This window comes from Megascapheus bottae, chromosome 21, assembly GCF_031878675.1.
Source record: "Megascapheus bottae isolate mThoBot1 chromosome 21, mThoBot2.hap1, whole genome shotgun sequence".
NCBI classification, from domain to species: Eukaryota; Metazoa; Chordata; class Mammalia; order Rodentia; family Geomyidae; genus Megascapheus; species Megascapheus bottae.
The window spans coordinates 38,597,621-38,610,714 of NC_143529.1; the positions used below are offsets into that span (position 1 = coordinate 38,597,621).

Here is a 13,094-nt window from a genome sequence, read left to right on the forward strand (position 1 = left end):
CCTTCATTTGATTGATACAATGTTTGAAAAAAAGAGGAAAATAAGCAGGAAGTCATCTTTGGGTCAGGAGCCATGCTGGCCAGCATGTTATTCTGGACAGGACTGCTATGAACCACTGGGTGCTCAACAGGGAACCATTTCCTTCTTTAGTCAATGGAATCAATGGGTCACTCGAGTCCAAAGGCACCCTTGTTTCAGGAGACTGGAAGCAATTCTTCCACCCGGCTTAGCCCTGGCGTGTCATTCAGTGTTTCCACCCAAACCTGGACACTCCAGTGGGGCAGACGCATGTAAGAGCTCCCTGGAACTGGGTCTACAACAAGAGTCTGCCAAGCAGCCCCAGTGCCGGGGCTCAGGCCAGGTCACAGTGGATATACTCCAGTGCTGGGGCTACAGGGTCACAGTGCATAGGCCAAAGGACGAGGGGAAGGGTACAGGGTAGCATGGCACAGGGTAGCATGGCCTCTGCAGCTCTGGGGTGACTGCTGGTCCAGGCCTTGCCCACCTCTTCCAGAAGCTAACTTGAGTTTGTGCTCCAAGTTCTCTGGGCTCAGGAAAGTCGGGTGCTGGATGGCCCCAGAATTCAGGCCTGTCTCTGATCCCAGATCAGGAATTCCAGGTTCCCACAGCCCAGGCTCCTGGCCCCTGGCCCCAGCAATCAGTCAGGAAATGAGCCTCAAATCCCTGGGAACACAATCTGCATGCTTTTGTGCTGTCTTCGTTACAGCAAATGTCCACCAGTGATGGCTCTAAAGTGACAAAAGCAACTGCTGAGCTGACAGTCCCATCAATAAGAGAAAAAAAGCTGTTCGTCAAGCAGTGCGCAAGGGGGCCACAAGGTGGCGCCTGATGTGGCAGTGCTGCGGGGCCAAGCCTGCCTAAGGCGGCGCCACCCACCTTCCCGGCTCTGGGCCCCACCGGCGGGGTCTCGACCAGGGCAGCATGGCTAGTCTTCAGCCTCTGCCAGTGCACAGGGGACACTGGTCATCCCGCAATCCCTCCCCAGAGGCACTGAGGCAGACGTGCAAGAGAGAAGATTCTAGAAGGTCAGATCCACAGGTAGCCACAAGCAAGCGGAGGGCCCCAGAATCCCAACTGCTCTACTGGGAGGAGAGGAAGGACTTGCTAGCCCTCGTGGTGGGGTTGGTGATGGTGCTGGACCCAGCCCAGGTAGTACAGGAAAAGTGGACTCCTTCCTTACAGCTCACTACTCAAGCACAACTGCCTTGCTTACCACAAATACAAGACAACAGCTGCTCCTGAAACAAAGCCAGAAGTCTCTGCTTGCACTCAGGGATCATTTGACCTAACAAGAGCCATGTCCAAAATTTAAAGAGAGACGTCCACACTGATGAACCCGACCACTGAAAGCGTGAGGGAGTGTCCCCTGAATGGTATTACTCAGCATACGTAACCTAAGTTTTTTGGCGGTGCTGGAGTTTAACTCAGGGCCTCACACTTGCTGGGGTAGCCTTTGGGATAGGATCCTACTTCCCGCCTGGGCCTGCACCTGAACCACAAATCTGTTTAGGCTTCCCACTACAGCAGCGAGTAGGTGTGCACCACCATGCTTAGCTTCTCCCGCCGGCCGGCATGGAGCTACGTGGACTTTTTTGTTGCCTAGGGTGACCTGGGGCCTTTGGTCTGCTTTGACAGAAACAGCTCATGTTTCAATGGCTGCCTTTTCTCCTTTTCAATTTGGTAACTCCAGAAAACCAAGAGCTGCTAAGAAAGGTCATTGACCAGTGTGCTGCAAGGCTCAGCTGTGCGGAACGGTAATGGCCATGGAACACTGAGCTCTTCAGCCACAAGGCCGGGAGGAGAAGAGCACACAGAGGCTGTACAAGAGGCCATGGCACACGTCACACAGACCGGGGTGAGCAACAGGAGTCCCTTCTGGAGGAGAAATCTGCTGCATGAATCCCCATGGAGGGGCAAAGACAAGGTTGGCTATCTGCCTCAAACCAGTTCTGGGCCTGGGGCTCCTGCAGAGCAGAGGAGGGGCGAGGCCGGGCTACTGCTCATCTGCACAGGTTTTCTATTGGAAACATCAGGAATCTGTGCTTCTCCGGAAACACAGCAAGCCAAGCTACCAGGTACATAACAGCCTCACAATCCATCTAGACATACACACTTGGAACTGGCTGTGGGGAGGAGAGGCTGGCGGGGATGGGGAGGGACTGCAGAACTGAGGCTGGCATGGGAGCAGAATGCTGAGCACTGAGTATTCAAAGTCTTATCAAGCCTTGATTTACCCAAAATTAGCAATTTAAGTTATATTTTTAAAACTACTCCCATTCCAATTATAAAATTCTATTCAAATTCACTGATGATTTAATGACACTAATTACACTGTATGTTCAGGAAATCTGTCTGACAAACACCACTGCCAAATGTCGTTAACAATATGACTACACGAAGAGACTTTAAATTATCAAAACAAAAGCCTGCTAATGTAATGATACAATGATGTAGTTTAAAGGCTTTTATGATCTCCATTTTGATGAAAAAAAATAGAACAATTAAAATACAAACAGAAATGTAACCTTGAGCTTCTTTCTGTGCTTTTGGGAACTCAGTCCACAGAACAGGTTCCAAAGGAAGGTTTCTAAGCCTGCAGTGTCTCAGAGGGTCTGGCTCAGCAGGCTTGGGCAGCCTGGCCAGGGACTGGTCTGGGTTGACACCAGAGCTTCAGATGCGAATGTGCAGTGGGGCCTCTCCAGTCCCATAGCACAGGACGCAAGGCCAAGGGTCTTTTCCTTTCTCTTCTCTTCTTTTCCCTTCTTGGTGCTACTGTGCTTAGAACTTAGGATCTTGTGTTTATTAGGCTGATGCTTTATCACTTGAACCACGTCTCCAGTCCTGCTTTTCTACTGGCAGTTTTTAGGTTGGGAACACACAGCCTATGTCTGGTTCCTCGCGGTGGCTGTGAGCACAGCTGCACACCACTGCCTCCGGCCTCCCTTCAGGAGCCGGAGTCTGGGGACTTGGCTGCCCAGAGTGGCCTGGAAGGCCAGTTCCCCCACACAGTTTGGAAGACAGACACATGCATTACCTTCTGTCTTAGCCATGGATTGGCAAGGCAAGGGATTTTATGAACTGCTTCTGCTGAGGTTGGCCTCAAACTGAGATTCTCTCAGCGTCAGCTTCCCAAGTAGCTAGGATTACAGGCCCAAGGATCCGTGCTTAGCCCTAATGGACATTTTTATGTTTTTGCTTACTAAACCTGAGACCCCTCACATTCACAGGGTGTGTGCGTTTCTGAGTCTCAGTCTCCTATTCCCTTGCTTGTAAAGGTATCCAGCCAGGTGAGACAGAGAGAGAACATGAAGTTTATTTTGCTACTGCTCTGCACCAGCAAGGCCGGAGCCAGTTCCGGCCCTCCTCTTGCTGCATGCACTTCAAAGCTCTGGAGGTATGGACAAGTGAGGCAGGGGCAGAGGAGGGCAGGAACATCCTGGACACTGAGCGAGTAGCCTTTTCACTTGGTCTCCAGCTAGGCTCTCGTGTGGGCCTGCAGGAAGCAGAGTACCCTTAGGATGTCCCTTCCAAACCGGCTAGGACGATGGGCGCTCCAGACCTCCAGGCCTCATGCATGTCGCATGGCTTTCTCAGCAGCCGTGGGGTTGTAGAGGGCTCTGGCCAGCCCTCACTCAACACTAGCTGCCTGCACCAGCTCAAGTGGGTTAGAAGAGCTGACCTAGCCCACAATGCCAGACCCCCTGAGAGAAGCCTAAAACATGGCCGTGGAACCAGCCCCTGGCAGAAGCTCCAGGCCACAGGTCCACCCAGAGATGCAGTGAGGTGGCAGGACACAGAGGGAGCCCTCTTAGGGGAAGGGAAACGCTGGAGTGTAATCCTCCTCTCATTTCTACAATGAGAGGATGAGGAGGCCCTGGAGTGGCTCCAGGACACTTGTGTCCTGTGAAGGAGCTGAGTCACGTAGGCTCTGAGAGGGGCTAGCCATCTGCAGGACCCAAGAGACGTAAGGCTCAGGAGTCACAGAACTGCAAAGCTGGTGCTCAAGCCTAAGGCAAGTGGCTGGAGTCTGTTCTCGATCATCAAGGACCAGGCAGGCATCACCTGGGGTAACGTCCACTGACTGTGCCTTCCAGCTGGCACAGACCCACTGCGTGAGGCCAGTTGAAGCACTCTGCCCCCTATCATGGATGCCAGTGCTCTCAGTGGGACCCAGGTCTTCATGGGCAGACATCAGCCGTGTAAAGCTCTCGCCAGTGGGTCCAGGCCTGATGGGGGATGCACCCTGTCAGCCCGCAGGCTTGCAGCAAGTGGAGCCCTCAACTGCCTCTCCAGACCAAGGGCATTGAGCAGGAAGAGCAGTGAAACACTAAAACCCCTGGCCCCCTGTGCAGCACACGGGCTCCAGGATGAAACCTCCCAGATCTCACCTCTTCAGAATGAGGAGGTTGGGGACGAGACTCGGGAGCTGCTACGGGGCCCATGTTCCAGGCACGCTGGGCTCGGGTGTGCTCCCTGAACAGCCACGAGCAGGAGACCCACCTGCCACTCCGAAAAGGCATAGTTCCTTCTCCACAGCCTGCCCACGACGCATGAAGCTGCTGAATGTGCCAGGGCACCAAGGTTGCCCACCAGACCTAGGTCAGGCTTGTCAGATACTGGGTCTGGCTCTAATCTGGGTCCTGCTCCCTTGGGTGGCTAGAGCTGGGGAAAAGGTACAGTCAAACCATGAACAAACACCTGGATGAAGACAGGACGCTTTGATGCTACTCTCCAGCCACAAACACCCTGACCAACAACGGTGACAGCCTCAGGATGACTGACTACACCCAGTCAGGACCACAGTGGTTGTTGCCCGATTCTTGAACCACAGAAACTGAGACCGTGTGTGCTTGCTCTTAATACCTGGTAATGGATAATTGCTATAGCCTGGTCTGGAGGATTTCTTCTTCGTTTAATGTGACTACTATACAATTTGCAATTATCTACCCAACTGAACCTTGGCCATGGGTATTTCCCTTGGACAGCACTGATCTCCACAGACCTTACTTCAGTAAGTGTGCATCTCCATCACGGCATCACAGCCTGCAAACCTCACAACACAGTCACAAAAGTGAATCCCAGCAGTGATCCCTAGGTATCACTTGTACGTGCTCCTTTTCCAATTGGTTCAGTTTTCAAAGCTGGGATCATTACATATCTGTAAAGAGTAAGTACAAAAAGGTCTTTGTAGCCAGGTGCCAGTGGCTCGTACCTGTAATCTCAGCTACTCCGGAGGCTGAGATCTGAGGATCGCAGTTCAAAGCCAGCCCAGGAACAAAAGGTCATGAAACTCTTATCTCTAATTAACCAGCAGAAAATATGGAAGTGGTGCTGTGGCTTAAAGTGGTAGAACACTAGCCTTGAGCTGAAGAGCTCAGGGACAGGACCTGGCCTTGAGTTCAAGTTCCACAACCAAAACAATGAATAAATAAAATCTGTGTTAGAAGCTTTCTTATTAATTTTAGATGAAAAGAAAACGCTATCTCTTGCCAGTTATTAAAGGTCAGTCAGTGGGAAAAACGGAGGGACAGTCCAAAGAAGAAAATAAGGCGGGGCCCCCAGGGCCACTGGCACTATTTTGGCATGTCTTCTTTCCATCAAACTTGCACCTCCCACGAAGCACTCGAGTGCTTCTGTCTACAGAACGACGGGCAGGTGAGTGCCGTGCACCAGCCTCTCAGAGATGACCCTCGGGCGCCGAGGCTTCCGCTCCATGAAAGAGACAGACCCTCGGAGGCAGAAGGGAGCTGGGGTCTCCCAGTGGCCACCTGTCACACTCAAGGGAGGGGAGCAGAACCGCGTCTCACCTTGATGTGCTCGTGCAGCTGGGCTTCGTGCTGCCGCGAGAGCTGCTCGTGCTGTCGCTGGAACTCGGCGATGAGGATCTGCCGCTGGATCTGCTGCTTCTGCTTCAGGGCCAGGAGCTCCTGCTGCAGCTGCTGCTCCCGCAGCGCCGGCTCCGCCACAGGCAGTGGGAACGGGTGGTCCAGGCGCAGGTCCATCGGCACTGCTGCGGGGGCCACTTGCAGAGGCAGCGCTGCAGCCACATCCACTGCAGAAACACACAGAATGGAGTGGGTCAGTGCAGTGCCAGGCCAGCACCAGACTGAGGTGCCACCTCCCCAAAAGCCCCCCTGGCATCTGAACCTATGCTTCAGCCCATGCCACCCTTTGACCTTACACTGAAAGCCCCAAAACAAGGATGTAGGGGGTTCTGGGGGTCCCATCTGACACGCACAAAGATCTTAAGAGGTCACGTCAGGAGACATGCACCAAGCGTGACCCCTCTCCAGGAGGGAAGCCCTCCTTGTGAAGGACCCCATTATTGGCCCAAAGGCCTGCCTTGACGTCATGGTGTGACGTTAGTAAAGGGAAAAGTACAAAGAAGGCCTCCAGTTAGGCAAGGAAAGCACCAAATGCCAGCCCTTGGATGGGCGAACTGCCTGTCCTTTTCTTCTTCTTTTTCCCTAATGAAGCCACTGCGGCCGTGCGTGCCCCCAAGTAGTCTCGGGTTTGTCGGGGAGCCTGTTTCCATGGCAAGTGAGTGCCCTCTTGGAAAACATGTTTACCCACAGCCAAGGCACGGGGCTCCGGCTCCGCAGAGCACACTCACCGGCTCTGCGGACACTGTGAGGCAGGAGGGCCACAGGTGATTTTGATTAATGGCAGAAGAATCAATCTTGTTGCTCACAAGTTGATTCAAATTCAAGCCAGAAAAAGAATGTAGAGGAAACATGACTCTTAAAGAGCATCACCCCAGCACCCCAAACGGCAATGTCAACAGGTGGCACCTCAGGCAGTCCTTCCCCACAGGTCTCTCCCCCTCCCCACAATCACTTTTCTTTCTCCATCAACAAGCTGAATCCAGGGCTGGAAATACAGATGGAGGGTTTGCCCACCAGAAAAGGCTCCGAGGAAGCCCAGACCCAAACTAAGGGCAAAGGGAGGCTCAGGTCCTCGCTGCCGGTCAGCACTTACATGCCAGGTGATGATGCACTGAGCATGTGTGCTGCGTGCACAGTCTGACCCAGCCCAAGGTCCCAGAAGTTGATGGAACCCTAACTCAGACACAGACCCATTCCTGGAGAAAATGGCGCCTGCCCCACAATCCCAAAGCCTACCAGCTCCAGTGAAGCAGTTCCTAAGTGGTCTCAGATCCCACTTCTGTGGTCACTGCCAGGCTGAATGTTGTCGGATGGCTGCAGGCCTGGTCCAAGAACTTACCTCCTTTGTGTTATTTTTGTGTGTGTCAGTGTTATTTTTTTTTTTTTTGCCCATTCCAGGGCTTGACCTTGAGGCCTTGCACCCTTGCTCTCCATTTCCACTCACAGTGTGTGCTCTGTTACGTGCGGTGTGTGGAGCATGCACGTCCAGTCCTGTGGGACTGAAACAAGGGTGGAAATGCTGGAGATGGCCTAACCTGGACTCTCCACACCTTGGTATCTGCCACTACAAGTGGACGCCATGTCTCAAAGCAAGGCTGCCCTGGGCAGAGTTCAGGATGAGGCCCAAGATGGGGTGGTGATGGCTAGAAAGGGAGCTGCTGAGCGCATGCTCATGGTCGTCCTTGGCTGCTGACAGGGCCTACAGCCCTTCTGGGCTCCCCGCTACTGAAGACCCAGCGCAGGGACTGGCTAGACCCTTCGAGGCACCTGTCCTGGGTACAGTCATCGGCTGGGCCAAAGGCCATCAGGGGAGTGTGGCATGCTCCAGTGCCCCCGTGGGCTTCCTTCCTGACCAGCTCCAGGGAGCGCTTCTGCTTCCTCCTCATCCATGCTTTCCCGAACAGGCCTCAGGCTGGATGGCTGGTGAAGGATGGGCAGGAGGAAGGGCCCCAACTCACACAACACATGGGGTCACACCCCTCCTTTCTGTACTTTATGCTCATTTTTATTACAAAGTAGACCAAAATGGAAACCTTAGTTTTATAAAGCACCCGTACCTCCCCCATAGCCTTTTCATAAACCAAGCGCAGTACGCTCGTATATGGATTTAGTCTGTTGTCATTTTATTTATAATTTCAAGTCCATACTCATAGCGAGACTAGCCTATAATGGCCCTGATTCTACTGTAGTTAAGCAATTGTATGTTACCATACACTGGTGCCACTGGGCACCAGTGGCTCATACCTGTAATCCTAGCTACTCAGGAATAGAGATTCAGAGGATTGTGGTTTGAAGCCAGCCTAAGCAGAAAAAGCCTTGTCTCTAACCAGCAAAAAGCTGGACTGGAGGTGTGGCTCAAGTGGTAGGGTATCAGTTGTGAGCAAGCAAGGTGAGCAAGCATTAAGGCCTTCATCACTTCCTGTTTTATGGTGTCACCCCTCTTGGCCCTATTGTGTGGGAATCAAGTGTGGCTCCTCCTCACAGATGTGTTGGCCTGCCATAAACTCAAGGCCAAGGTGACATGCCAATCTGTCCAGGCTTTACCACTCAGTTCCAGTTCTCACTGACCCTGGGAGACTGGGAGAAATGCCTAGTCATTAATCTCTTTAAAAATACTCTATAGAAGATAAGATAGCCTGTAAGGGATTCCTTTCACTAACTTCAAAACCATGGTAGGCCAAGTATTTCTCTTGATGCATCTATTTATTGATGAAACAGAGATGGCATTCACTGTCTGGGGCAGGGGACAAGTCTTACAGGGTTGGTCCCTAGGGCTATGTTAAGAGGATGGGCTGGGCAGGGGCTGGCAGCTGCTCAGGGAGGGTGTCCACAGGGATCTGTGTTGAGGAGCCTGAGCCAGAGCCCAGGAAGCTCATAAGGAGGTCAGGTGCCCAGGCCCAGGGTAACACTGCATCGGCGAGGCCCAAGCATCACTATGGCTATTGAGTGGGGGTGGGGGGGTTACACAGAGCCGGCACGAGGCTGGAGGAGCTGCAGAAGCATCACTGCCAGCTTGGCAGGGGACAGGTAAAGAGGTGAACCGACGGTGGCTGCGGAGTGGAGAGGGAAGCAGGGGTATACACAGATGATAGCGGAGGCCTCAAATGAAGTACCAGAATACCACTGGGGGTCGGGACCAGGAGGGTAGAGAGACTGGGCTGGTGCAGCTGGTGCAGCACCAGCAGCAGCAGCAGCAGCTCAGTCCTGGGGCAGCGGTAGCTCATGGAGTGGTTGGCTTTGCACAACTACCACACAGACTCTTGGGAAATTTTTCACACTCAAACTTTTCTCTCATCTTTCCTGAGGCTAGAATCACACTGTCACTCATAAGCACACACTGACATTTGGTCCAAAGCATCTAGAAAAACTAATGCTAACATGAGCCTAAGAAGTGGGAGGAAGAAGTGAGCAGTGCAAGCTGCATCCCAGGACAGCCTGCTGCTCTGGGCTCTGCAGGGCTCCGGGTAGCTGGCCTAGCTGACACAGCACCCCAGGGCTGGCCAGAACCCGGCTGCCCACGGGGCCTGCAGCAGCAGCTCCTCCGCCCACCTGGGCCTAGAGCACTGCTGTGGGGACACACAGAGCAAAGGGCTGGGTCGGGGCAAAAGCCTGTCGCCAGGCTCTCGAAGCATTCCCTCCGCTTTTACCGAGTGTTGTGTAAAAGGATGTTGGCCCCCCTGGCCTACCACGCAGAGCTGCAGAAGGCATTATTAAGAGCAGCACAGAGCTGTTCAAAAACCATTTGCTGTGAACATAGCATGGCCCATAAACGGGCTCTGCTGTTGCTTCCTCACCATAAACAATGTTGCCTTGATGGACACACAAATGGGCAGAGACCCAGCTGAGAACACTGTCTTCTCCCGGCCTCCCCGCCAGCATCCGAAGGCCAGGAGGGGGCTGTGAGTCACGCTGCTCCGGCCCAGCCAGCGAGCTTGCTGTGAACCACAGGCCCATTCACTCACAAGCGTGCGGCGCTGGCCACTGCGTCAAACGTGACTTGTGCTATTTCTGCACCAAAACCGCTGGAAATGCTGAAAGTTCCTGGGGAATCTGCTAGTGCTTCTGACCCACAGGGACCCAGGAAAACAATGAAACCTTCTCTACTCAAAGAATGTGGCATCAAAACAAAAAAGCCTGTCTTCTCATGAATATTCGATGGCAGGGTTTAAAATTGCTTTCTAGGTTAGGCCTTGAGAACACATGAACACAATCAGGCTCTGACGTCAGCAAGGACACAAAGACTACATTGAGAAGTGCAGTCCTCTGGGAGCAACCCGAGTCACACAGGAAAGCCTGTCAGTCTCTCCCTTCTCCCTTCTTTTGAAACACAGATCATAAAAATGGACTCTGACTTTCCATGACACAAATCAGCTCCTCTCCCTGACACACTCTCCTGTCATCCTACAGGCGCGGGGAACAGCAGCACTGGTCTAGAAAACATGGCCAGAGTTGAGAATCTCTTCAGTAAAGAATGACTCATTCAACTCCAGGGAAACATAATAGATATTTTAACCATGCAACCATGACTTCCTCCTGTTGGCATTTGCCTGTGTGGGGGCAGAGGAGGAAGGAGAGGGAGGGAGAGCACTGGGCAGGCAGAATGTAGTTTTCATTTTACAGAGCATGCGTCACCCATCTTGAAGGACACGTTAGTTAAATAAAAGAACAGCAATGACATGAACACAGGGTACCCAGCCTCCGTGACGATCTAGACTGCCTCAAACTGGGTCCTTGCTGGTTCCACGGGCCTCTGCCTGGGCATGAACAAGTTGGTCGAGACAGGGCGGGCACAAGGAAGCGTCTAGGCAGGCTCATTCAGGTATGCCCCTCAAGGGAAGACAGGGGCAATCCTGGATGCCACTGCCCTGGAGGCCAATCGGCTCCCTCTGGTCAGTATCCTTATCTGCACAGCTGCCATACTGGATCTGCCTTCCCTTCTCTTCCCGGTCCTCTGATCCAAGTATACACCTTCACTCTGCAGGAAGTCAGGCCCATGAGCGGCTTGTAAAGGGTGGCACCAACCAGCTGTGCATGTCTGACAAGGTGCTTGACAAAACAATGCCTCCAGCGGAGGCATTGTTCGGCTTGTAGTATTGTCAGTGACAACATGAGTCCATTTCTATATCCTGTATTGTGATTTATTTTCCTCTGCATGTCTGCAAAGAACTCCACTGGTCCTTCGTAGAGGAGTGGCTTCTGCTCTCTCTCTCTGCCTGCCCTTGTTGACTAATATTCACCTTTTTGTGTGTGTGTGTGCCAGTTCTGGGCTTGAGCTCAGGGCCTGAGCACTGTCCTTGGACTTTCTCAAGGCTAGCACTTTACCACTTGAGCCTCAGCACCACTTCCGGCTTTTTGCTGTGTATGTGGGGTACCGAGGAATCGAACCCAGGTCTTCATGCATGCTAGGCAAGCACTCTACCACTAGACCAAACTCCCGGCCCCATATTCTCTCTCTCTAGGTGCTGCTGGCTCATGCATGTAACCCTAACAATTCAGGAAGCTAAGATCTGAAGATCACAGTTCAAAGCCAGCCCAGGCAGGAAAGGCCATGAGACTCTTACCTAAAATTAACCACCAGAAAACTGGAAATGGCCCTGTAGCCCCAATGGTAGAGCACTAGTCTGGGTTAAATGAGCTCAGGGTCAGTGCCCAGGCCCTGAGTTTAAGCCTCGCAACCAATAACAACAACAAAGTAATAATAATAATTAACTTGTTCATAATGCACATCTGTGTGTCTTCTCTTCTGGATATCTAAGAGTTGACTTGTAGAGGTTTTGGAACAATATCTAACTTTTAATTCCATTCTTGCCTATCTACCCTTCTTTTGTCTTAAACTCCAGACAGCAGGCCCAAGGCAACAGAGCAGAGGGCACCCTCAAGTATGCCGCGAGTGCCCTCCAGCTCAGAGGGTGCTCTGAAGGACCTTCACCCAGGAAGTAGGCACGGGGTAGTATAAGCAAGAAGGCCTGCCTGAGAATATAACCACCCGAGAGGTCAATCATGAAAAACCTCTAAAAAGTGAGAAAATATATTTGAAAAATCTTATGGTATCACAATTCCTTCTGCAGGCCTTCCATAGAGCTTTTCTGTTCCGTCGTTCTCTCTTAATTTGTTTGCTGGACTCTATAGAGAGAGACAGAGCCTGGCTCCATCCTGCAGCTCAGACTTGGGTTTGGTTTGTGACCAAAGGCTGTGCTCCCTTATAATTACTGCTGTGGGAAGGCCTGCAGCGCAAGACCCTAAGCAATGGATTCTTTTTCCTGAAAAGCTCTGGGCCCAGGAAGTCGCTAGGGCTTAGAAGTTGGCCCCAAGGCAGAGCAGGCCCCACCATCTGCTATAACCAGGAAAAATGGCAACAGAAAAGTGCTGCCAAAGCCCGCCCGCCCGCAGAGCCCACAGGCAACTGGGAATCCCTGAAATACTATTTTCACTACTAAAAATAAAAGGCTACAATTAACACCAGGTGTGTATTTCATTCCTTGTCTCATCTTTTTTACCTAAGTCAGCTTTCATCTCTACCCGCCTTGCCCTACTTTCCCAAGCTACAAGATCCCTACGCTTTTTCTTCTAGGCAGAAAAAAGCCATCGCAGGCCACATACAAATAGGAGATGGTGTCTTAGCATCCAGGCTCCAAGCTGCCCTGATTCTAGGCCTGGAAGTCTTCCCCCTCCCTCTCCACCCCACTGGGTGGCAGAGTAGGCTGCCTCCAAATACAGCTAAAGAGATCTCCATTCCAGGAGCTGATTCCCCATCAGCTGGACCTGCCCTGGGGAACCCAGAGAATCTACTGTACCGTGTTGTCAATCGATTAGGGTATGGACAGGAATCCTCCCTGATACTAGGGAGCTTGGGGTCAGGTGAGAGGTGTGGGTGGGGTTTGGATCTCTGTGGTATGTGGGAGAGGGAAGGGCAGGGTCCCTCAGTGGGGTATGCCTATCGCATGCCTTTCTGACACATTTTACCTAGAAAGTGAGCCCAGAAAACACTTCAGGCCCAGAGGAAGCCCAGTGGCCAAGAGACTGCTCCCAGTGGTGAACTCACCAAAGGCAAAGTTTACTGACAAGCCAGAACTCATGCAGTAACTTGAGAAAACTGTCTATTAGCATTACACACCCATAAAAATCACTGTCAAGATTAACACAGTTTTGCAGATAGAAGCTGGGCTGAATACCACGGAAGTTTAAGGC

The 13,094-nt window shown here is 52.3% G+C and overlaps 1 protein-coding gene across 6 annotated transcripts in view; it reads right to left on the minus strand.

Moving 5' to 3' along the window:
• Positions 1–13,094, minus strand: part of Hdac4 (histone deacetylase 4) — a 228,194-nt gene that overhangs the window by 79,780 nt on the left and 135,320 nt on the right. For all 6 annotated transcript variants that reach the window (XM_090355164.1, XM_090355165.1, XM_090355167.1 and 3 more), the window contains exon 4: positions 5,829–6,073. In XM_090355164.1, the coding sequence (XP_090211290.1) occupies positions 5,829–6,073 (245 nt within the window). The remainder of the gene's footprint in view (positions 1–5,828; positions 6,074–13,094) is intronic.